General features: G+C 36.7%; 1 protein-coding gene across 1 annotated transcript in view; it reads left to right on the top strand.

Moving 5' to 3' along the window:
• LOC137237365 (uncharacterized) overlaps positions 1-27,550 on the top strand; it is a 73,332-nt gene that overhangs the window by 5,805 nt on the left and 39,977 nt on the right. Inside the window, exons 3-6 of the mRNA XM_067760912.1 lie at positions 1,151-1,281; positions 1,354-1,721; positions 1,791-2,203; positions 2,473-2,666. Of these exons, the coding sequence (XP_067617013.1) occupies positions 1,151-1,281; positions 1,354-1,721; positions 1,791-2,203; positions 2,473-2,666 (1,106 nt within the window). The remainder of the gene's footprint in view (positions 1-1,150; positions 1,282-1,353; positions 1,722-1,790; positions 2,204-2,472; positions 2,667-27,550) is intronic.

Here is a 27,550-nt window from a genome sequence, read left to right as displayed (position 1 = left end):
CCCTTTTTTCCAATTAAAACCCAACGATCTTTATAAGATCCGGGAATCGAAACACTTTTATAACTCAGATTTCCAAGCTAAGATTTGTTCGAAGGCATATATTGTCCCTAAAACGTGCCAGCAGTTTCCCACTCGCCGTCGTTGCTCTTATAAGAAGTTGGGTCGTTATTCAAAATAGCTATTGTGAGAATCATCTGAGTAGGACGAAATAGCTCAGTGTAACCTCAATACAAAACTGAAGGGGTTAATGATTAGTGGTGCTCTACAAATATAGCTTGGCTGATATATATGGCAGCCCTACCACCTTTCTATCTTAAAGTGGATGACGCAACTGACTTGGCCTCCCTTGTCGATGTTAGAAAACTACCGCGACCGACTTTATTCTTTTAACCAGGTATCATAATTGCATTCATACCGCTTTTTGGCCAGTATTAGAGAAAAGTCTGTTGGCGTGCAATAGTTCCAATGTAATTAACGTCTGTCACCGCAACTTATCTGCAGCTAGAATGTAAGACAACAAAGCACTAGTTTAATGACTACATCTGAGCTGTATTTTTTTAGCTACAAAACATTTGTAAAAGTTACGAGGACGTTGGATTTTGGGGTCTAACCCAGAACAACCCGTCCGGTGCAACCATTCCTTACACGTGACACACTGACAAGAGTGTGACCGTCCTAAAAAGATTATTTTCCGGCAAAAGGAGCAAAACCAGTTCTCTGGATCGGGATAAAGTACAGGTCCCGGATTGGGTTCGATAACTTCCCGGAGCAGGAGAATATTGTGCAGTCCCGCTGCAAGGATCTGCAGGGAGGACGACAATTTGTGGGTGGAACGCAACAAATTAAATTGGGTTACACTGAAATTACAGCCCTTGGTCGGGAAAATCACTAGTTCGGGACTAGTCAAATTCGCTGACGGGTATTTACAGCATTTTTACTGCGAGTTAATCCTTGCGTGGGCAGCAGGAAACAATGCCAATGCGTCTTGAAGTCAATTAACATTAACTTCATTTCGGGTTGCGAATTAATGTCACTGACTCTAGTTCGCTTTCAAAAGAGAATTAATTTCAAATGACGTTAATCCCAATGATTTTCTGCGATGTCACACAATTTCTAAACGATGTTTTTGTTATTTAATTATCTTTTCCAGCTATGTTGGGTTATGAATTATTTCGTACAAAGTGTTGAGTATATTTACGCTGGACGGTTCTTTGCAGGGCTTACCAGTGGAGGAATATTTACAATTTTTCCGCTTTTTACAAGTGAAATTTTGGACAAAGAGTAAGTAACGAGGCATTTTGTTTATATAGTTATTTGATTATTTTGAGAAATATCATTATCGTTGCAAAACAGAATTAGAGGCGCGCTCATGTCAGTGGGAATGCTATTAATCAGTGCTGGTATTTTGGTTGGATTTATATTACCAGTTACACTAAACTTTTATGTAACACCCTGTATGGTACTGGTACTTCCAATAAGTTATTATTTGTTACTTTGCTTCTTTCCGGAGACGCCACACACTTTGTTAAAGCGCAATCGTTTGAAGGAAGCAGAAGCATCCTTTAATTTTTACAAAGGTATAGACAGCAGAAAGAAATCACAGCCAAGCACTGGTGCTATGGAGTCTAAGACGACGTGCGGAAATTTGAACGAATTTGAAGGCTTGAGAGCAATCATAATGCAAAGTGACTCAAGACGGTCGTTAAATTTTCGAGATTTTGGTGAGTTTTTATTGTGCTAACTGAACTTCTTTCTATCTATATAATTGCCATATTTCTCCTTCAAACCAGTTGAAAAACCCTCACTAAAAGCATTTGCTAATGCCATTGTGCTTTGTCTTTTGTATCAAACATCGGGTAGTTTCGCATTTGTCACTTATATGAATTCAATATTTGAGGCATCCGGCTCAGCGATGAACTCCAACATCGCAACATATATTGTGGGCTCGGTACATATTGTCGGTATCGCTTTTGCCACATTTTTGATTGAACGCTTTGGCAGACGTCCGTTGTTATTCTCTTCACTATTTTGCATGTCGGTTGGCATGTATGGATTTGGTGGATATGTGCAATTCTTAGATGCTGCCACAAGATCACAATTTGATTGGGCACCGCTGGCTTTTATGATGGTGGTTGTGTTTGCGTCGGCTCTTGGCTTGTTTGGCAATGTTTTTATAATAATTGTTGAAATTTTCCCCGCAAAGGTGAGTTACGTAAGAGGCTAACAGGACGGCTTGATTTTACCTGCAACTAGATTTTAAAGATTTTTTCAGGGAAGAAGGCCCTAGAAGGTTTTAGACTCCGATTCTTTATGTATATTAAAAGAAATATTTCATGTTGGAACACTCTCTGAAAAAATTTTTTAAATCGTGTTCTAGGAAAGATAGTAATCGGTCATGAAAGCTTCAGCTGAATCTGCCTTTTAATTACTTTAGGAATTTGAAATACTTAAGTTGTCTCTTCTGTTTTTCAGATCCGATCGCCTGCTTTATCATTGTCAATGATCTTTATAAGCATTCTGCTATTTGCAGTACTCAAAGTTTATCCATATTTCCTATTTAATTTTGGCATAACCGTCACGATGTATACGTCAGCTTCATGTTGCGTGATCGCCGGCATATACTTGTTTATATTTTTGCCAGAGACGAAAGGAAAATCAATGGAAAAAGATTAGGTTATGCCTATTTGTCTTAGAAAGGGTTAGTAAAGAAGAACATGCTATTGTTTTACTAAAAGTTTGAAGTATATGGACTTTTTTATTTGAAACAGTATGGCAAGGACAGTTTGCCCGCGAAAGCCCTAAGCCTTTTCCAATAAGAGTTGGTAAGTACTTTTAGCTGGTCGCATCCAGTGAACCCTGTTTCCAATAAAAAATATCAAACTCTTGCAGAAAAAGAAAGCAGACTACCCAGATAAAAGGAGACTCCCAAGTGAGACACAAGTCACTTTGGCCCAACGTCGTTCTGGATACTCATCAATAATTGGCGCTTAACCGCCTAAGCGGTTTTGGCCGTTTCGTAACAAGTCACGCCAGCTATGCCTGTTTCGCTATAGCTGACGTCAATTGGGAGCACCCAGGGAGGTGAAGTCTTCCTCCACCTGCTGTCTCAACTGAGTGGAGGTCTCCCCCTTTCTCTGTTTCCAAACAGCGGCGTTGACTGAAATATTTTTTGGCCGTGTCTTCGTCCATTCGCATAATATGATCTAGCCAACGAAGCATTTGGGTTTTTATAGCTGCGTGAGGCAGAAATACAGCTCGTAATTATAGCTCCTTCAATCTCGTCATCTGCATCACGGACAGGACCATAGATTACTCTTATTTCGAACACTCCAAGAGCCTTCTCATATTCTCTCGCCACCGTCCATATTTCCCAGCCATACATCGAACTCGTATGATGAGCGACTTGTAGAGCCCGATTTTTATTCGTCGAGAGAGTTCTTTACTTTTCGATTGCCTACTCACTCTATAAAAACACTTGTTGCCAAGAGTTAGTCTCCGTTTGATTTCTAGGCTTACATTGTTTTTGCTGTTAATGCTGGTTTCCAAACAGACGAAATTTTTCAAAGTCTCGAATTTATATCCGTCAACAGTAACGTAGCCGCCAAGGCGCAAATGCGCTGATTCTTTCTTGGATGACAGGAAGTACTTCGTCTTGTCCTTATTTACCGCAAGCCCCACTTTTTTTGCTTATCTAATCCCGAGAAGACAGAACTCACAGCGCGTTTGTTCAGGCGAATAATATCAATATCATGCATGGAAAACGTATCCCACAGTGTCGGAAAATTCTTAAAATTTGTTAGAAGACGGTCAAGCCAATTCCAATTTTACGAAGTACTCCTGTTTCTGATTATTTGGCTGTTTGTTGTCATACCCTTCGAACGAGCTGAATGAGAACGGCAGTGTATTTAGTCAGAGGCTACAAGGCTTCTCTATATTACCTACCTCGCTACGATATATCTTTTCGATGAATTACACATTTTTACTTCCAACTACTACGTTGGTGTCGGTCTCGGGTGGGAACTGCGCTATAGATCACTCCTCCTCATGCTATATGCAAGCACTATCAGGGATCTTTATTGCCTAGAAAACAAACAAAAAATGTACGTTGTATTCATATACATTAATATTAGCAACCAAGACCCAACGCCTGCAGCAATATTGGACACGGTCGAATGGAAGCCCACGGCGAATGTATAAGTATTCTAAAAAATCACTTCCGTGACCTGTAAGAGACAGAATACTCTCTATATATTGGAGTGCTGTTCTTGAATCACGGCTGAATTTCGTATTCCCTAAAACATACATCCTCGCAAGACTTGCGTGGACTTTTTTGATCTGCGGATAGTTTATAATTTTTAGGTGACGGGGGTCAAGTCTTTGGACATGTCTTATAAGGTCGTTCTCATTCATCTGTAGTTTTTTCGCCTTGAAAAACTTTCTATTTTGTTATACGGAATACAAAATTAACCGGACCATACCTTTGGCCACGGGCTCTCACGGCTTCTATCATATATTAGTCAGAATAACAGGTATTATTCTCTTTAGCGAGTTGTTCCATAATAGAACGTTATTTAGGTCGTTAGTATCCACACGAACATGAATTTTTCGCTCCAGACTATGTGACAAACTCCAATAAGACCTTACCTAAGCAAACTTCGGAGACCGGCCTATTTTTGACCCCAATTTTGCTGAGTGGTATAAGCATTTGATTTGGTGGCTTGTTGATGATCCTGAGTAATGATGAAAACATTATTATCTCGTTGGTAGTTGGAAGTACTACACCCTAAGTAATATTATTAGTATCAAACTCACATAGATTCGCGCTGAACCACGGTACGTTGCTAGCACCAGATAAGGTAACCATCAGAATATGCGAGAGGAAAGTTTAAGTGCGGATTTATGGATCACGAAGTCTTGGCAACAGAGAGTATCTTAAAAGAGAAATTTAACGATATTGTAACGAATTTAGTGAAATTCCTCTTATTTGCAACCTTCTTCTAACGTTCATATCGCTAAACTGTTGAATAAAATAACTCCAATATTCAATAATGCAAAATGGTCTTTATTAGACTACTTCGAAAACACTTCACAATAACACTTATACTTCGCAACCAATAGCGTGCTTAAATCAAACTGATTGATTAGGCCTCAGCTTGTGCTGCTTTTATACTCTTCGGTTTCTTCGTTCGCATATTTCTAGGCGTTTCTCTTTCTAGAATTTACTATTTCACTGAAGATTGCATACTTTTGTGAGTATCTCAAATATATGTATGTGAATTTGTGGTTTATAATCTCTCGCAAAGTCATATGCTTGTGTATATGTGAGTAATAATGATTGCATACTTTTGTGAGTATCTTAGATGTATACATGTGTTTGTGCGTATCTCTCCGCTGCTGTATGTACATATGTGTAGACATAATGATTGATTTGTTTATGTACATACAAATGACTGCTTAGTATCGGCTTAGAGATGATAGCATCCCTTAGTGTTGCTAATATTCGTTACAATATCTATCCATGAAAATTTCAGCAACCTTGTTGACATATGGTTGTTGGTGTCCAGAGGAGCAAAGAGAGTCATAAGCGTTCGAAACTGTATGTAAATACGGACTTGGTTCGGCGTTTTGTCTACAATTGGCGTCAGTAATAGGAAAGAAGCGATAGTTGGCACGTTTTTTGCAAAGTGACCAAAATTGTTTAGACTTTACACGACTAAGACTCGATTAATATATAAAATGAACTTAATACAGTCATGCGCAAAACGTTATGACCAGCATTCTAAATTTTTAAGTTTGCAATATATACAAATGTGGATATTTATTTCTCTAAACATATCCGTTTGTAATGAAAAAACAACTTCAAGCTTGATTGACCTGCATATTAGGTCGTATTTCAAAGCTCTATGACCATTTTACACACTTTTTACGATCGGAAACATCTGAAGTAAGTAATCATCATCATTATCATTATTTGGTGCATGAGTGGTTTAGATGAGCTAGAAGGTTCAAAGTGGTCATATCAAATCGTTCCCGAGATGGTCTGGCTACAACCTTATTGGTGCTAGTTTCCAGAACGTGCCAGATCGAAATCCGGTAATGGATATATCGATAAAACTCTCCAAAACCTAAGCAATGCAGTTGGCCGCCTTGGGAAAAGATAAAGAACCGCATCAACGCGGTGGTGAGTTAGAATGGAATATATATTTTTTCTTATTTGAGTATGACGTCACATTATTACAATGCAGACAAGAAAAAGGCTGAGAGCTCTCGGCAAAAATATATTTTATGGCTATATCTCGCGTTATTATATGTCAGGCAGTGATCAAGGCAATAGACTCACACAGTTTGTCATCAGGAAGTGCCGTGGATGGAATTACTGATCTTTGCCTTAATCAGATCAACTTCTTTCCGAATAAGTTGGAAAATTCTTAGAGTTAACATTTCTTGACGACATATCTAAATTCTCTATAAATCTGCATCAACCTCTTGCCAGAAGACGTTTACCATCCTTCTCTTGAGAAAACTTACGAAATTATAAGCAACGAATTCGGCTGCACTAACAAAACAGATGTCTCTACCAGGTGCTTTGATTTTTCCAAACTAATTTTAACAATTTATATAAAGAGCTTTCTGAGATAACGTGGCCTCGATATAAAGAGGGTGTAGAGCAAAACGTCTTACATTTTAATAAAACCATTTATACTTTATTTGAAAAACATGTGCCCAAACGCACATGCTCGTACAATGAACCAGTGCAAGCCTGGTTTACTAAAGAGCTAAAAGCTTTAAAAATTAAAAAAAATCACGTTTATTCAAATTATGTAAGAAACCCGGTTTACATTCTGATTATGCACAGTACGCTATTTTCCGTCATTACTAAACAGTGCTATAAAGTTTGCATATGTAAACTCAAAAGAAACATTATTTGCAACCCGAAGTGTTTTTATGATTTCGTAAATTCTAAACACAGAACTAACGGGTTTCCTTCTGCCATGAAGTTTAGAAATAGCATTTGCAGCGACAATCAAGAGATTGCAAACTTCTTCGCTCAATTATTTCACTCTAATTACTCTGCTGTGGTTCATTCATCACCTACAAATTATCCATATGAGCTCCATTCTAGTAACTCAATATATGCTCCACATTTGTTGCCTGATGATGTTCTATTACATCTAAAGACCCTAAAAGAATCCTTCAAATATGGTCCCGATTTGATCCCAACATGTTTTCTTAAAAAATGTGCGGAATACATTTACCAGCCCCTTACTGATCTGTTTAACCTCTCTTTAAAAAATGGCATTTTCCCGACGGCTTGGAAGGAATCTTTTCTTATACTACGCCATAAAAAAGGAAGCAAATCGTCTATTGAAAACTATCGTGGAATTGCAAAGCTCTCCTCTATCCCTAAGCTTTTTGAAGCCATCGTTACTAATCACCTTACTTTTTCGTTTTTTACATTGATAGATAGTTCTCAGCATGGGTTTAGAAACAATCATCATATCGACGTTATATACACTGATTTCAGCAAAGCATTCGACAAAGTATGCCACTCATTACTTGTCTATAAACTCGAATTGCTTGACTTTCAACCTGGCCTAACTCGCTGGATCTCCTCCTATCTTTGTGACAGAACTCAAAGAGTATTTTGTAAAAACATTTCTTCGAATGTCATCGATGTTCCCTCAGGGCAGCCATCTCGGTCCGATTTTGTTTTTACTCTTTATAAACGATATTTCCACAGTAATAAAATATTCTAAAATTTTAATGTGTGCCGGCGACGTAAAACTTTTTAAGTCATATGCGTCGGTTGAAAAACGTTCTGTACTCCAGTCGGATTTAAATTGTTTAGTTACTAGGTGTAATGCGAATTTTATGCGGCCCAACATAGAAACATGTAAATTCATGTGTTCTTCACATGGGAACGTACTGCCAGCTTCTTACACAATCAATGGCCAAACTCTGGAAAGCGTTGATGTTTTTGTCGACTTGGGAGTTACAATGAATTGCAAACTTAGTTTCAACCCTCATATTAATACCACAGTCAATAAAGCGAGAGGAGTTTTAGCATTTGTGAAAAGATGGGCAAAAGAGTTTAGTGATCCTTACGTTACAACAACCCTTTTTACATCATTGGTTAGGCCGATATTAGAATATGTATCGATAATTTGGAATCCGCGTTATCAAGTTCATGTGGATAGGCTAGAATCAATTCAAAAACAGTTTTTGCTTTTCGCCTTGAGAAATCTTCAACAAGGAGTCCCGTATAATCTTCCTCCTTACACTAATCGGTTAAAACTAATAAATCTTCCTATCCTCCAAGTAGAGAAATGCTAGGTGTACTATTTATGGCTAAACTATTAAATGGATCGATTTCAAGCCCATTTCTTTTGAACCAAGTAAACTTGAATGTTCCATGCCGATTTTCAAGGCATTATAAACCTATAATTCTTAAACAGTACAGAAACAATTTCCAACTAAACGAACCTACTCTATGTTTGTGTGAAGATTGTAACTCTCACTCGAGAATAATTAATGTTTCGTACTCGCTCTTTGCCATGAAAAAACGGTTCTATCTTCTCTTAATAATTAAAAAATTATATTTATACTTTTAATCTATTGTATTTGTGAATCTATATTTCTCAACTAATGAGTTTCTCTGTAGCTGAGCAGTTTTAGATCTCGGCGCTTAAGAAGCCACTGCCTCTCAAAGACTCGATACCAATAAAAATTATAAATTATAAATAAAACATCAATAAGAATTAGAATAAAAAAATTATGTATTAAAAAAAGTGAACAGGATTAGCCTGGTTTCATCAGGCCACTTGAGGCAGTGTGCTGCCCGTCCGAGAAAAACAAAAAATAAGTGATATAAATAGGAACTCTATATATAGTATTGGAATTTAATTGCCTAGGTGACGGCTTAGTAAGGAGGACTGACTAATGTGGACTAACTAATGTGACGGCAAGGGGCGAAATACTTGAAGGCGCACCGTGTTGGAGATTACTCATGGTGGTCAGCAAGAGTTAAGCAAATGGTCACGGTAATAGGAGCGGGGAGGATCGATACCACAATAGTTGGGTACGAGCAGAGCTTTGGTAAGATAGTGGGCAAACAATGTTCGATTTAAGCAGTGTAAAACTTCTAGTTGTCAACAGCTTGGCGCTGATATAGGCCCAATTGAAGATTGGAGCTGCTAAGGCGGTGGAGGTCGTACCCAAGGGCGTCTGAAGGGGGGCAGCCGTTGCCCCACCCTTCGCGAACTAAGAACACAAAACTGAAAGTTAAACATCAACAACATAAAAGGTTTCTAGTACCTCATCTTTTTTTCAAATTATGAGCTTAATAATATTTATTTACATAAATTTATTAATAACTGCATACGCATACATAATACTTACCTATTCTTACTAATAATGTAACTAAAATGATAAACGACTTTGAATAAGATGAAGATGAGTCTTAAAGACATTGAAAGCAAACTTGCCGATGCCAAGGTTTTTTATAATTTACTAGAAGACCCGGCAGACGTTGTCCTGCCCTAAATTTGGCCAATCTGCATACATTTTAATAAGCTTTTTCCGTCTGACTCTGCCCTCCCCCCCCCTCCCCCCCTCCTCACTTTTTCCTAATCCTTTTATTCACTCCTCCCTCCGTCTGTTTCGCTTCATCTATCTCCATCTTCGTCTCATTCTATCTCTTTCTCAATCTCTTTCTCCTTCTCTCTTTTCCCTTTTCTCTTCTCTCAATTCCTTCTCATTCTTCTGCTTCCCTTATTGCCTGTCCCAGAAGGTGGTATGTATTTTATTCCAGTCTCAGGCCCATTCCGAGTCTCAGTCCCAGTCCTAGTCCTAATCCCAGTCCCAGTCCGTCTCTGTATAATATATTACTCTGTACTAAAGCACTCATCAACAGCTTTCATTTGATATCCATATTGTATAAACACTGTCTAGGCATTCACTGGCCCACGTTTTGGCCTATATCTCGAGACTCTAGACTCTAGTGGTATAAAAATGACCCTCTACTAAAGCACTCATTAACAGCTTTCATTTGATATCCATATTCTACAAACACACTCTAGGGGTACTCGGGTCCACGTTTTGGTCTATATCTCGAGACCCTAGTCACCCAATCACCTATCCTATATTTCAAGTTAGATCAAACTACACACGGGGTGCAAAACAAATTCAAAATCGATTCAGTAGTTTAGAAGTCCATTGGCCTCAATTGTGTGACACGTGTTTTTTATATATTAAGATATGGTATTGATAATGAACTTGAATTGTTGTACAGGGTTTGCCAAAATCAGGGACCAACAGATCTTGAATGTGCCTTCGAGAAGACAGCATTCCATCCAAAAATAAGAGAATCACTTGAAATTCTGCTTGCAATGCCCTGCACAACCGCAACTGTGGAACGCTCCTACAGCACTCTAAGGAGGGTAAAGACGTGGTTGAATACAGCAATGGCAGAATCTCGCCTTAATGGTAAATAAAGTTTTTTTTAATATATGGGCTATTCCATCCCATTTCGACCAATTTTGAACCTGACCCCTTTAGAATTGGCTGAAAGTTTTTCTTCTTTTTCTAGCTTACGAAAGACGTTTTTCAGAATTTTTTCAAATTTTTTCATCCAACTCAAAAAAAGTTATGAATTTTTAAAAAAACACCATTTTTGTTTTCAAAATGCTATAACTTTTTCAAAAATTGACCTTTTGGGATCTTTTTATTTGTTTTTAAATGTACTTTTCGGAAAAAATACAAAAACAATTTTAAATTTTTTTTTTTAAATTTTTCAGTTTTTCGAGATTTTTCGAATTTCGCCATTTTTTTTCTCATAAAAAACTTCAATCAATTCTGCAATCATCCCCACAAATTCAGGAGTGGGGCAATTTTTTTTTTATATTTTTTTTATTTAATTGAAAAAAAAAAATTTTCAAAAACAATTTTTATCAATTTTATTTATATAACAAAAAATGTAAGAAAATGATTTTGAAGTATTCCTTTCTTTATTTATATTTATTGTGTTTTTTTTTCAAAGGTTTATGTATGCTGAGTGCTCACAGAAAATTGGTAGCGGAAAATGATACGTAGTTAAAAGATCTAATTTTAGATGAATTTACAATAAATCCTCGAAGAATTATACTTACTTAGCAGGTTTTCTAATACACAGAGAATGAGTAATGAAATTTAAAATACATTTTTGTAACTAAATAAAGTATGTGGAAAAATACAATTTTGTTGAATGAAACTCACTTCGGAGATCACATTTCTAAAGTAATTACACCTTGCACTGAATATTAAATTAATCTACCTAATTCAATAAAATTTTGATCTGCCAAATCCTAGACATGGTCGATATTTTAGGGAGCTCTTGATAAATAAATAAAAATTTTAACGGACTGCTAGAGCCCACTGCTGGGTCTATAAAGCAGGCCTCGCTTTTACGTAGACGTCATTACTCTTTATACTTATAAATACGCTATATATGAATCTGAAATAAAAAAAAAATTGGCCCCCTATGTGAAAGGCTGGATACGCCCTTGGTCGTACCAGTAGCAAAGCCGTAGTGATCTTTCAGGTATAGTCCAAAATTGATATACTATATGCTTAACGTAAGTAGCTGTTCAACCTCGCGGTGTCAACGTATCTAATTGCATGATCATTGAACTTTCCGCAAAAGATACCGTTCAGAACTTTGCGCCAGAGCCTTCAAGGAAGAAATTATTGACAACTTGTCAACAAAGAGACCACATTACTCCAAAGAGAATGCTTTATTGTCAACTTCCCAAAAAGTTAACTCCCCTCGCATTTGAGGTGAAACAACAGTCCCCGCGAATCTCACACTAGGGACCGATTCTAAAGACAGGTTCTGAGACCTGTATACAAGTCTTTACTCTAATACAGTATATACAGATTACAACTGGCTTTTCCTGCTCCCTGAGGTACAGTTTTTAATAATGACCGGGATATAGTTGTGCAAGTGATCCAAAATGCTCCCCTTGGAGTAATATATCACTCCGCAGGCGGAAGCTATAGTCTAAAGTTATTATTTTTCCGCCGGGCCTGTCCGCTCAACACCGCCTCCGTATTTTCACATTAAAGGGGAAACGGTGTGCAAAAAAGGCATAGTTATCTTCTCTCGCTCAAATGAACCGCCGACATTGCGCTGAGGGCAGATCTGAGGAGAAGAGCTATCTTATCATAAATGTGGATAATTTTGCTAGCTCGCATCCGAAGACATAAGTGATATTAGCGAATGCGCCCCTTTTCAATCTGCATGATTGTGATGAAACGGAGAAACACGATGCTCCATGTAAAGCCATTGGCTACGGGTTGTCGTCAGCTGATGCTTGCTTGGTGTTGATCAGCTCAACTCAGTAATAAACACTTTTGAACAAAGCCGTGCCCACTAGAAGTTGCGTATGGTTTATACGTAACAACACAATCTTTCATGACCTAAAACTACCTGCCGTAAAAGGAAATGTTTTGTGTTATATCCTTGGATACTCTGATATTCGTGCAGGCCGAACAGTAAATCCCCCACGCCCTATTCTCCACAAAGGCAGATCTTTTGTCATATATCCTGAGCAAACCCTTACATCATATAGTGAAAGTTCTTTTAAATTACACAAGTTGACTGGAGTCCCATCTTCCCAATGAAAGCAGATACCTATCTCGATATTCTGAGATTAATGGCTTCAAGTGTTTGGACAAACCACAGCTCTCAGTCTTCACTGAAATAAATACACAGAACATTTCTAATCGTGGCATATAGCTTGGTTTAAGGGTCATTATTAGATATTTTTGACATACCGAAGGTCCCATGTTCAGGTGAGGGAGTACAATTTTCTAAACGGGATCACTTCTCTTCACCAGATATCTATATGTCCTAGTAGATGGCCAATCACATAAAATGCATATTAGTTCAACGTTTACGATCTCGTGTGGAACGATTTTTAAGAGTTAATACTATTTTCACACAGACGGCTTATTGAATAATAAAGGCAATTTTCTACATTAAGACGCTTATTGAGCTCAATCTTCCCTACAAAATTCGAATCTATTATTATTTGTCAAAGCAAATATCATTGTCTGCATGGCGGAACGATACAAGGTGGCCGCATCGAACAGCTGATTATAACCTTTTTTATTTGATTTGATACATCAACTACCGGCGCAGTACGATTTTGACATTTGTCCATCGAATTTACAAGTACATGGAATTTTTTTGTTTGTAGGTATGTCACCATGCTCCCACCTTGTATCGTTGCGCCATGATTGTCTGTCTCATCCTTCATACTAATCGAGCAGTTACTTCTGTGTGAAAGCAAAAAATTTACGATTTCATTAGCAGGAAAACGGCTTATTGAATAATAAAGGCAGTTTTCTACATTAAGAAGCTTATTGAGCTCAATCTTCCCTACAAAATTCGAATCTATTATTATTTCGTTAGTAGCTAATCGAATGCCTAATGAAGTCAAAAGCACAATGCAACTCTGTTGGCAGCGTTCCGTTTCCGTTTCTTAGTTTTAGGTGTGTTCAGTGCTTCAAAATGTCATTTGTCAAAGCAAATGTCATTGTCTGCATGGCGGAACGATACAAGGTGGCAGCATCGAACAGCTGATTATAACCTTTTTTATTTGATTTGATACATCAACTACCGGCGCAGTACGATTTTGACATTTTTCCATCGAATTTACAAGTACATGGAATTTTTTTTGTTTGTAGGTATGTCACCATGCTCCCAACTTGTATCGTTCCGCCATGATTGTCTGTCTCATCCTTCATACTAATCGAGCAGTTACTTCTGTGTGAAAGCAAAAAATTTACGATTTCATTAGCAGGTGAAATGAGATCATTAAGTTTCTGTGTTAAAACAGTATAACAGGGTGTGCCTTCAATGCACTTGAGATCAAGTACTCACAACCATCCAAGTCAATTGTGCCTTTCGCTGGTGACATAACACCATTAAAACTAATAGCGTTTTCTTTTCTGAAATAAATTGTTGCCTAAGTAAATGGTAAAGCCTTAATAGTGTTACTCCTATCCCAGAAAATTGTCAACATTTATAGTGCATACAAAGAACATTTCATCTCACCATATTCACTCATATCACAAATCACACAAGAAGATTGCGCATTGCGCATGTAAACATTAGATCATCTCTTTTTTATGGGCAATTCTTACGTCATTTTCCTTTAGCTCTCGTTTTTTTCGCTCTTTTTTTTCATTCGCTCAAACAGTGAACTGTGACGTAGATGCGCAGAACGAAACAATTTTGAACTCGTGAACGCGTAATCTGGGTAGTTGATTTGCGCACTCATATTAACAGAGTATATGTGGAACTCAAGAGCGAATTGAGAGTTTCACAGAGTTGCACTGCCACACCGCCATTTTATACAGGGTAAAAGTGTAACGCTTTTGCGTTGCGAGCAGGCAACAATTTTCACAAAAGAAAGAAATACCCCGTAAAGGCGTTGCCTGTTTTTTAGAATAGAACAACAACCCTTGCGCGGCGTACAAAAAGCGTAACACTATAGCCAGAAAAGAAAACGCTACAACATAATCAACGGCATCGCAATATAGCGCGGTGCTCGAAGAGCTCGAAAGGGGTAAACTCATCTAATGTAAACTTCTTATAAAAACCAAATATCCTGTTCCGGGTTTGAAAACATTCAGCCTGGACTTATGCCAGGGAAATCTACCATGCGCTTATCGTGTTTTACTTATAACACACCCCGGCAATAAGTCGCTTCAGTTCAAATTTAGTGCAGAACTATCTCACTAAGAGTTAATGCCGAATGTTAGTCATCTCAGGTCACAGCAAAAAGATAGTGACAACCTATTGGAAAACTTCGGAATATTCGGAGGAAGGGCTCTCAGAGATTTGCAGTGTGACTGTGTTAGTTCGCAAGCATACTTATCAATAATGACAATAGCAGATCCATTCATAACTCTCGTCACAGCAAAACAGTTAGCTGCCACAAAATGAATCCGTGACTTGTGCTGTTATCCACTGCTAGATGTCGCTGCAAGTTCCCATATACAGCTTCTGCGATTGCGCCAAAATTTATTGCCTCACCTCCCTCTACTAAATCGTGGTAGAATTCAAAGCTAATTGCTTCATTTTATCTAAGCTAACTGTGCCTGTAATGATAGCAGTGATTGCCATTATTGGAACCTGAACAAGAGCGGATGTCGTCACAGCCAGTTCGTCTACTGTGATATTTCAGTCGCTGTGACAAAATCATAACTAATTGGCATTTTGATGAATGAAATCAATCAGATCTTTTTTGCGTCAACTACAGTGATCAAGTTAAGAAGGATGAAAAGCATAATAATCTCTGAGGTTTAGACTGATTTATAGACTTCGCCGCTAATTTGGCTACTATCTCACCGATATGCTCATCGAAGCGAGGTCTCCGCCTTCGTCGAGGACACCAATGACATAGAGGGTGAATTCCTCAAGGATAAATTTGAAAAACCTGCTTGGCAATTTAGATGACAGGTTGAGCGAGTAAGTGGTATGTGGCCATACAGTCTGAAACATTTGGAATGGTGATTGACTTCGTCGCTTCGATATAATCTATAAGATTCAATATGAAAACTAGCTACAGTTAGGAAGATCTTAAAGAAACTTATATTTAGTTGATTATGTCATGACACTGAGAGCAACCTTCCATTTATCGATGAAGCCGCGCCGTGTGAGCATATTTTTTGCAGAGATCGCAAATAACAGCTCCCGAAACATTCAATTAAAACAGTTATTTAATAACCACTCTTAAAAATAACTGTTAATAACGGCTACGCTTTGTTTCTATTTCTCACAGAGAACGACGGAGTTGCAAGCAAAATAAAGGACATGTTCATTGATCGAGAACAACCGATTGCCGAAAACATATAAAAAATGTTCTGTTATCATACAGATTTGCTGTGAACGAATAACATACCTGAGGGATGGCAAGGATTTTCTGAAGCGTGAGGAATAGAAATGGAAAGGAAAGAAAAAGATATTTCATTGAAAATAATTTGATATTTTTTTGATAATATACCAATATTTTTTCGATAACAAATCAAACCATTTTGGAATACACGCCCATGAGATTTTGATAACCTATCAGTATTTTCCGATAGCAAATCAATAACTTTTCGGTAGTAAACGGATACCGATAAATCTTCTAATAAAGTTGTTATCGATAAAAAAACCGATAACTCGTCCATACAAACCAATAAAATGCCGATAACAGTCCGAAAAGTTTTGATTCCGAAATAAACGTAATGATCCCAAGATGATTCAATAACGTTCTCGAAATAGTCCCGAAACGATCCCGAAATAATCATGCAACAGTGTCGAAGTAATCATGCAAGTAGTCCCGAATATTCCCTTACACACTCCCAATTTAATTTCGAAATAATACCTAAAACAATCCCGAAGTGATCTGAACATCACTAAAAACCGTCCAGAAAAGATTCCCAAACAGCCCACAAATGGTCTCAAATGTAAATACATAACATTATGTTTGCATTCTGCTAATTCTAACAGAGTAGAATTACTAATTAACCATTCATTGCGGTTTCAGATCTGGAAAGTCCACATCGTGAGGATAAGACCAATCCTTGAGAACTTTGATGAGAAGAGATTTGAAGAGCGCAGCTACTGTTACAAATGTATGCAGTTGCGCCAATTTGAGTAGGTCAACATCTTTGAATGTGGCACGATTGGACAGTTATACTTAAGAGGGTTTCATATAAGTATACTTTCCGTTGGTGTTGGCATTACCATCCTTAATAGTAGCGCCGTATGTTCTTCTTGTCAGTACTGAAATTCAGCCTTTTCCGGACTTTTTTATTTACATACTAAAGCTTACGATTTCTCGATTTTGTTCGAGAAGACATTTCTCGCGGGTCTCGAAAATCTCGCTTGTGTTCGAGAAGAAATCATAAGCTCTATTACATACTTCACCAGATCTAGGACCTTGTGAATGATAGGCGAGCCCTACCCACTAGTAGAGCAACCCTTAGTTCTGGGTTAAGGTCAATTAAAAACTATCTAATGAATGTAAAAACTACTTTGATTCATCAGATGAAAGGCTCCATGGGTTATCTGGAGCCTCTAATATAGTTATTGTAGCCAAAAAGTATTTGTTATTGCTCTACTATTAGCATCCTTTAAAGCCACTTTGGTACAAGTAAAATTTTTTTTTTGAGTCCCCTACACGAAAGATGTGCTATATAAACTTTTATATTCCAATATGCAAAATTCCGTTTGTTATGTCTATGTAGTAATTAAACTTTAAGTAAATAATCAAGATTATCACAATTTGCGTCATTATTATGCAATTGACGCATAACGGTCATAACAATTTTAGGCGGTATAAAGAGAAGGCGAGATATTTTTCTTTGAGATTAGGAAAGTCACGTACTTCTACAAATTTTAAAGACCTCCTCTCCTCTGCTGTCCTCTATTGATTTGACTGAGCTAAATGTTCCAATTGGCATAGCCAAATACGAAAGCTTTGTAGATTAACGTGAATGAGATAAATCGACATATGAGCCGTTGACTTCTGGTAATCAAAAGATGACTAATGAAATGTTGCTTCCGTTTTTATCGATTTTAGTATAATCTTCATCTGGCTCGTGTATTTCTTATTATCTCGAGCCGTGTGACACCTAAAGAAATATTTTCTCCTCGTATTGCATTGTAATCGAGAACTGACCCTGCTACTATAAACTGGAAAAAAGAAGCATAAAAGATAGTAAATGAGGACAAACCGGAGTACCTGTTGTCATCAAGCAAAGATTCAGCGCATTTGCGCCTTGGCAACTATGCTACTGTTGATAGCCATAATTTCGAAAAAGTAAAATATTTCGTTTATTTGGCAACCAGCATTAACACGAACAACAATATCAGCTTTAAAATCTAGCGAAGAATCACTTTTGCCAATAAATGCTACTTTGGACTAGATAGGCAATCGAAAAGTTTAGTCCTTTCTCGACAAACGAAAAGGCAGGGGTTTTTGAGATTACCGGAGAAGATTTAATGATGAGCTTTACGCAGTCATCAACATAGTCCAGCGAATTAAAACGCTGCGGCTACGCTGGCTAGACCAGGGATGCACCTTAACGTTAAGCTAATCGTTTATCAAAAAATTTCCACCGTTTCTGTTGAAACACTTCGAAACATTATCGATAATGAAATTATCAAGATAAATTGTATCTCGCTTTTAACCGAAACAAAAAGCTTTCGTTAACGTTAAAAACGTTAACAACAAGTAAGGAAGGTTAAGTTCGGGTGTAACCGAACATTACATACTCAGTTGAGAGCTATGGTGACAACATAAGGGAAAATAACCATGTAGGAAAATGAACCGAGAAACCCTGGAATGTGTTTGTATGACATGTTTATCAAATGAAAGGCATTAAAGAGTATTTTATGAGGGAGTGGGCCATAGTTCTATAGGTGGACGCCATTTAGGGATATCGCCATAAAGGTGGATCAGGGTTGACCCTAGAATTTGTTTGTACAATATGGGTATCAAAAGAAAGGTGTTAATGAGTATTTTAAAAGGGAGTGATCCTTAGTTCCTTTATACCTGTATAACCAACCGTTATCCAATCAAACTTAATATACTCTGTGAGCTCTGCTCAACTGAGTATAAAAACGTGATACTTTATGTTTGAATTGTGCTGGCAATGCTATAGCCATGGTGAAGCCGTAAGGTGATAACAGCGAGCAGACATACACACAAACTCCATGTAATTTGTTTGTGTAATTCGTTGGTGGCAACGTCAAAAATACCCTGAGAAATGTTCGTACTGTCAAAATTCATGAGAAAAGTTACAATCAGCTTGGCTAATGGTTTCACCTTTAATGACTCCGCCTTCAATCAGCTTTGCCAGCATAGTTTGAAATTAATAATCCACATAAACGATTTGATTTCGTTTTGATATGGCAGAAAACGAGACAAAATCATTTCGTTAATTTGACGTTCTTAACGTTAATAAACGAAACGAAATGACTTTGTTTCGTTTAGTAACGTTAATTATCGTAACGAAATGATATCGGTTCTTTGGTTAAGCATGCCTGGGCTAGACCATGTTATCCGAATGAAAGATGATACTGCGGCTAAGAAAGTATTGTTATGGGAACCCGCCTATGGAAGCAGAGAAAGAGTGCGGCTCCACTCCGCTCGAAGGACTAGGTGGAAAACGATTTAAATGGTGGTACCAATTGGCGTCAGTTAACCCAGCGACTGATGCGCCTTGTTGGAAAGGAATAAATGTTTAAACGGTTAAACCTCAGTTAAGTAAGTAAGTATAAGGAATGAAAAGCAAATTAAGAACAAATTTTTTGGTGGTTATTTTTGAAAGGAAAATAACAGGCTGCCTTCGCCTTAGGGTTATTTATATTAAACACGTCTTACTATTCCTTTCTCGACATATTTGATCGCATTTTAGCAATTATGAGCCAAAATGAAATTTACCGAAGGATTTGGCACGTTGCTCGCTCTGGTTGGCAAATTCTATGTCTAGTTCCCATTTCATATAACGCGGGGGATTTGTGCTGAAAACAAAGTCAAATAAATTCCTCGTGAAAGCGAAGAAACTGCAGAGTAAAAGAATGTCATTTTTGCGTTCAATGATAACTCAGGTGGTCAATAGACCTCAGTCACCAAATGTGTGGATTTGGGTCCTCTATTTGACAATACAAGATTATCCAGCAGATTATTTACTATAAAATATTTTATTCCATCCTCTTCATAGAATATGAGTCGAAAAAAATTTGTGGAAATAACTTTCTGAGTAAAAACTTAGTGATGGGGAAAAATTTTCCAAACAATTTGTTGTAGAAGAAAAATTTATTATTACCACTAATTTATTGAAAGTTATTTCCTTAGATTTTTTTCCACCGAAAAGAAAGTGAGGACTATGGAAAAAGTATTTCATTGGAAAAAATTGTGTGGAATATTTTCCTAATTCTCTGGCGAATTTTAGCATCACTATGCTGTTAGTAAATAACCACAGCAATAAAAACAGCAAGCAGTCACACGTATGTACATGTACACATTAAAGCAAGCAGTCACACTTATGTACAAGGCAACGAAGAATATTCGATACACATAACCAGCAGCTTGAAGCAGAGATGTTATTTCACATACAAATATGTAGCCGGCAGCTAAGAGCAGGAGTTACTCACACATACACACGCACATGATATAATTATTAGGAAATCCCAAAATTCGTTACAATACCAATAAAAAATTAAGCTGTTCCTATTCGTCCGTAAAACTCGAAATGTTCTTCGCTTTTTTGTTTCTTTTTTTTTAAATTTTTTCCAGACCAATAACATTTTTCTTAAAATTGAAAAGGTTCCAAGAAAATGTGTTCGGTTTTGTTTCCTAAATTTTGATGTTTCGATTTCATCCTATTTCTCTAGGTGTCAGCTTATTAAAATACAATCAGTAATGGTTGGTTTTAATTTGGTAAAATTTGACCACAAACTTGGCCATATCAATGAAAACGTCTTGGCATACAAAATCAAATGCATTTGCCGTTTTTTTGACTACAAAGTGACAATGAAATTATCAAATCAAAATGTCACAGCGTGTGAAACAATGAGAAACAATAAAACGGGTTGTAAAATAAATGAGCACAAAATCGTAGCGTGGATTTTGGCCACACCCTGCTTTGTCGACTTCGAGTGAGTAATGTGACTTAATGAAAATTCTTTACGCTCCAACTGACCAGCGGCTCAGCTTTGAACTGTACGACTCTCTTTGAGAAGGTTTCTTACTTTGATAACATTTTTCACGCTCCCACAATCTCTCAATGAGTCTTGTTATTAATTTTTCTCTGTGGAGCGATACATTTAAGTCAACTCATGATCATATTTGCTATGATATCATATTTATTATACCCATTGTGTAGTTGTTATTATAACTTTGATGGAATAACTGGCGGTTATATGATTTATATAGACTTCTTTATATAAAAATTATCAGCATTGGTGAAAGTATTTTATCGGGCCATGTCCGTCCGCTAATGCTATAATTTGAGAAAAATTGTTCAAAATGGTAGAAATCAAATAATACGATCATACATTACCATAGACATGATAAATGAACGAAACTTGACGAGTGGGTTCTTTTTATAATGAAAATTAGAAATTTGGTAATATACCGCAAATATTTTCAAGCAGTAAAGCAAAAACCATTGAAAATATCAGGTAAAAATATGACATTGAGTTGTTCTGTCTATTATCAATACCTTTTGAAAATTAACTAAATCGATTTGGCAACCACGCTACTTGAAAAAAAGTATGTTACCCTGAGGGTATCTATAAATCTAATAAAATAAAGTCGCTAAATGCCGTTGGACGTTCATCACTATAAAGTATGCGCTGATCTTAAAACGGTTTTTTGTACTTTAAAGCTTGGGTGAGATGGACATTTTCAATATAATTTCAAGGTTTATTTTGTTTTGTTGATTTTCCGATAGTAGGCTATACATTTTTTTAAAAACAGATGTTACCAAAAATAATTTATCTGCCTTTATTTTTGAGTATTTACATTTGGTAAGTGAGCAGTTAACATTTAAATTGTGCTTATATTCGTTATGGCTGAATTGCTAGACCTTTTGGTTGACAGGTAAGTTTAATTCTTTTTATACTCAGTTGAGCAGAGCTCACAGAGTATATTAACTTCGATTGGATAACGGTTGGTTGTACAGGTATATAGGAATCGAGATAGATATAGACTTCCATATATCAAAATCATCAGTATCGAAAAAAAATTTGATTGAGCCATGTCCGTCCGTCCATCCGTCTGTCCGTTAACACGATAACTTGAGTAAATTTTGAGGTATCTTGATGAAATTTGGTATGTAGGTTCCTGGATACTCAACTCAGATCGCTATTTAAAATGAACGATATCGGACTATAACCACGCCCACTTTTTCGATATCGAAAATTTCTAAAAACATAAAAAGTGCGAAAACTCATTACCAAAGACGGAAAAGCGATGAAACTTGGTAGGTGAGTTGAACTTATGACGCAGAACAGAAAATTAGTAAAATTTTGGACAATGGGCGTGGCACCGCCCACTTTTAAAAGAAGGTAATTTAAAAGTTTTGCAAGCTGTAATTTGGCAGTCGGTATCATGATGAAATTTGGCAGGAACGTTACTCCTATTACTATATGTACGCTTAATAAAAATTAGCAAAATCGGAGAACGACCACGCCCACTTTAAAAAAAATTGTTCAGTCAAATTTTAACAAAAAATTTAATAGATTTACAGTATATAAGTAAATTATGTCAACATTCGACTCCAGTAATGATATGGTACAATAAATTACAGAAATAAAATAAAATTTCAAAATGGGCGTGGGCCCTTTTTCATTTAATTTGTCTTGAATACTTTTAATGCCATAAGTCGAATAAAAATTTACCAATCCTTCTGAAATTTGGTAGGGGCTTGGATTCTAGGACGATAACTGTTTTCAGTGGAAAAGGGCGAAATCGGTTGAAGCCACGCCCAGTTTTTATACACAGTCGACCGTCTATCCTTCCGCTCGGCCGTTAACACGATAACTTGAGCAAAAATCGATATATCTTTACTAAATTTAGTTCACGTACTTATCTGAGCTCACTTTATCTTGGTATTAAAAATGGGCGAAATCCGACTACGACCACGCTCCCTTTTTCGATATCGAAAATTTCGAAAAATGAAAAAATGCCATAATTACATAACAAATACGAAAAATAGGGATGAAACATGGTGATTGGATTGGTTTTTTGACGCAAAATATAACTTTAGAAAAAAACTATGCAAAATGGGTGTGATACCTACCATATTAAGTAGAAGAAAATGAAAAGGTTCTGCAGGGCGAAATCAAAAGCCTTTGGAATCTTGGCAGGAATACTGTTCGTGGTATTAAATATATAAATAAAGTAGCTGTACCCGAAAGATGATATTCTGGGTCATCCTGGTCCATATTTTGGTCAATATCTCAAAAACGCCTTCACATATACAACTACCACCACTCCCTTTTAAAATACTCATTAACACCCTTCATTTGATACCCATATCGTACAAACAAATTCTAGAGTCGGCCCTGGTCCACCTTTATGGTGATATCCCTAAATGGCGTCCACCCATAGATCTATGGCCTACTCCCTCCTAATATACTCTTTAATACCTTCCTTTTGATACACATGTCATACAAACTACATTGTGATTTTCCCTTATTTTGTCTCCATAGCTCTCAGCTGAGTATGTAATGTTCGGTTACACCCGAACTTAGTCTTCCTTACTTGTATATAATAACTTCCAGATATGAAACTCTGGTTTTATACTGGAGAAATGTTCAATAGAAGTGTTTATTCGATTAGCAAAAACTTTGTTGTTACCATTTGGCCACAGCGGCTTCGAAAAAACTTACATCCTTCCAGAAGGATTGTGGGAGAATCCAACTACATTTAAGAACATTTTTTTTATAGAAGGGGGATTACACTAAATGAGTTGTTGGACAACATTGAGACCACAGACGACGATGATATTCCTGATAACGTATTAGATGTGGTTGTTTTACCACCGATAAATTGTAATGAAGATGTTACTGACGTAGATCAACTTCCTCCTCAAATCCCATTCAGGATATACTTCGACAACCTGTTCACAAGTTTCGATCTACTAAATGATCTGAAAGAGAGAAAAATTGGGGCGACTGGAACGATTAGAGCGAATCGAATTTATAAGAGCTGCACTTTAACCAATATTGATGTCATGAAAAAGACGGAAAGGGGATCTTACCAGTATGCCATCGACCAAAACTCCGGAATATCACTAACAAGATGGAACGACAATAGCATAGTGATGATCGCAACAAATTTTGATTCCGTTCATCTGGCAAGTCATGTCAGTAGATTTTCTAGAGCCAAAAAGAAGAACATAGCTCACCCGAAAGTTTTACATAACTATAATAAATATATGGGAGGCATAGACAGAGCCGACCAAAACATTTCACTGTATAGATATGGACTGAGAGGCAAAAAGTGGTACTTTCCCCTGCTTTCCTATCTTATTGACGTATGTGAGCAAAACGCCTGGCAGCTATACAACTTATATGAAGACAATATAGACCATTTAGCGCTTCGGCGAAGATTGGCTTGCTTCATTTTGGAGTCAAATAAAAGAATAATTGTACAGCGCGGTCGAGCAAGTCAGGCAGCTTTGATTGATAGCCGGTATGATGGTAAGGATCATTTTATAAGCAGCTTAACTTTGCTGCAAACAGGTAAAAAGCTGCAAATGGTTTGCCGAAAATGTTCCAAAAAATCAACAACGAAATGCATCAAATGCAATGTTTCTTTACATGTGGATTGTTTTATCAATTACCACCAATTATAATTATTTACTTCCTTTTTCCATTCTATACTTATATCTATGAATAAATGAACAATTACTTTCGTACAACATGTCAATTTTAACAAAAAAATTAATTTATACCACTCTTTTTTCTAAAAAATAAACACTAAATAAAGTAATGGATTTTCTAAACCAAATTGTGTAGAAACACTGTTGTTACAAATTATTGTGGTATCATCCCAAAGACCTTCCAGAAGGATGGGGCCCTGTGACCCAAGGATGGGGACAAAAACATAATAAACATGATTTCCATTTGCATTTTATTTGAAGGGTATTTAAACAGAATTATACCATACAAAAAAAAAAAAAAAAAAAAATTAGTCGGGTTTATCTGGGTTAAACTACAAATATATTTGTACTAGCAGACCCGTCAGACGTTGTTCTGCCCTAAATTGTATCTATCTGCATACATTTTAATAAGCTATTTCCGTCTAACTCTGCCCTCCCCCCTCTTCACTTTTTCTTTATCCTTTTATTCACTCCTCCCTCCGTCTTTTCCGCTTCATCTTTCTCTATCTTCGTCTCACTATATCTCTTCTCTATCTAGTCTCCTTCTCCTTCCCTCTTTTCCCTTCTCTCAAGTTTTTCCCACTCTTCTTGATCCGTTATTGCCAGTCCCAGAGGGTGGTATGCATTTTGTTCCAGTCCCATTCCGAGTCCCTGTCCCACTCCGAGTTTCAGTCGCAGTCCTAGTCCTAATCCCATTCCCAGCCCGTCTCTGGTCTACTTCCCGGAAAAAAGGATCGTAAATACTAACATGTATAGGCAAATTTATATACCAAATTTCAGGCAAATCGAATAGGATGTATGTTTGTAAATAGGTATGTGTGTATTATTAATTCATGTCTTTATTTCGGCTTCGCATGCATATTATTCAGTTTTGCCAGGTTTATGCGATTAAACGAATATCACAATGAAAATTACTTTAAAGCTCTCAGCAACAGCTTTCATTTGATATCCATATTACACACACATTCTAGGGGTATCCGGGTCCACGTTTTGGCCTATATCTCGAGACCCTAGTCACCCAGCGGTATAAAACTTACTCTGTACAAAAGCACATATCAACAGCTTCAATTTGATATCCATAATGTAAAAACACATCCTAGTGTTACCCTGGTCCACGTTTTGGCCTATATCTGGAGACCCTAGTCACCCACGGGTACGAAAAATACCCCGTATCAAAGTACTCATAAACTGCTTCCATTTGATACCCATATTGTAAAAACATATCCCAAGATTACCCAGGTCCACGTTTTGATCTCAAGACCCTAGCCAGAACGGGATAAAAAGTATCCTATGTCTGTCTCCTATTTCTAAGTTACTCCTCCACCAATTTTCAGCCAAATCTGTTCATCCGTTCTTGAGTTATAAAGAGTGTAACTAACACCACTTTCTTTTATATATATACTTACATCACATTAGAAACTTCAAAAATAACAGTATTTCTCCACTATTTAATGGATGTTATTATACACACAAACCTTCCTCTTCAATCACTCTATCTATTAAAAAAAGCGCATCAAAATCTGTTGCGTAGTTTTAAAGGTTTAAGTATTCAAAGGGACATAAGGACAGAAAAAGCGACTTTTTTTATACTATGTACTGATAGTGATACATGCAAAAATACCAAAAAATTTAACTTTTGTTTAAGAATTTTAAGGAAATGTTCAATATTTTTAACGAAAGAGTATTTTTCAAGAGATGTATGCATTCTTAACCATTTATGTTGCATTAACTTGGCAGCAATGCATAAATATGTCAAGCTTATATGATATGAAAATACATAAGTACATACATCCATACATATAAATGTACTCCCGAAGTTAAATAACGCTGCGAATTCTATGTATGTACGTATGCGTCGCATCATGCCTCACTCAAAAGCAATTTGTTCGCACAGTTGACAACGAACAATCACACACACGAATTTTTTGTTAAAAATGTTACTTTTGTTTAAACAATTTGGGTGATATAAGAAAGGAATCAAGTATTTTTTTGATGCAGAACGAAGGTAAATATTTCAAAGTTTTACTGAAAAGTAGAATTCTGCAAATCCATCCTTCCGTTTATGAGTTATAGCTGTGTAAACAAAAATTTTATGATTTTTTACTACATTTTGCCACGCCCCTATAATATATATCTTCAAATTATATCAACTGTACCATCTCACGTAGCTTAGCTTTCAAAGGCAAACAACCGTTTTAAAATCGGAGCATTCTGTGTGAAGTTATGTGCATACATGGCATTTAGCGACTTTATTTTATAAGATTTATAGATAGATTAAAAATGGTCCAACCAGATTGTAGCCATGCCAAATTTTTCAATATGGAAAATTTCGAAAATTTAAAAAAATGGGACAATGCATAAACAAACTTTATCAGTGTAAAATAAAGGGGGTACAATAAATTTGTGTCGACAAAATCCATTTTAGGAAAACTTTGAATAATGGGTGTAGCACTGACTCAATTTTGTACATGACGCAATAAAAACAGATACATAGTTGAAGTCAGTAGCAACGCAACAAAAAATTTGTCTGGTCATTAGCTTAAGATTAGTAGGGAGGAAAAATGTATGGTACTATTTTGCTACTGTTTTAATACCTTAGTAATATAATATGCGGAAAAAAGCCAAACTCACTATATCTAGAACAGAAAACAGAGAAAATGCGACGAAAATGTAGAAAGTTGGAAGGAAGTCGGAAAAGTAAAGGGAAACCGAGGAATATTGAGAGCGAGAGTAAAGTTAAGAATTAGGGTAATGCTTTGAGACAAAATAGTAAAAAGAGGTTAAGATTAAAAATAATAGTGAGAGTATGACTTGGGTAAGAGCAAGAGCGGGAGGAGTAAGAGGTAAAGCGGTGAGATTGAAAGGTATAGGGAAATTGTATGAGCCCATTAAGATAAACTAGAAAATGCAGAAGGGGAAGGAAATAAGAAAGGAAGAGGGTTAGAGTGAGGAAAGGCAGATTGATAGGTAGAGAAAATCAGAATAATGTCCGTCGGGTTTGATCATACGACTGGGAGTGTTCTATGTCTTTCTAAACGCTTCCAGGGCTAGCAAGAGCTGTTTAAAATGAATTTCTGATAAGCAAAATTTTTTTTCTTACCATCGCGTATATCTA

Source organism: Eurosta solidaginis, chromosome 1 (assembly GCF_040869045.1).
Source record: "Eurosta solidaginis isolate ZX-2024a chromosome 1, ASM4086904v1, whole genome shotgun sequence".
NCBI classification, from domain to species: Eukaryota; Metazoa; Arthropoda; class Insecta; order Diptera; family Tephritidae; genus Eurosta; species Eurosta solidaginis.
The sequence above is the reverse complement of the archived record's forward strand: the minus strand, read 5'-3'. Positions and strand labels throughout refer to the sequence as shown.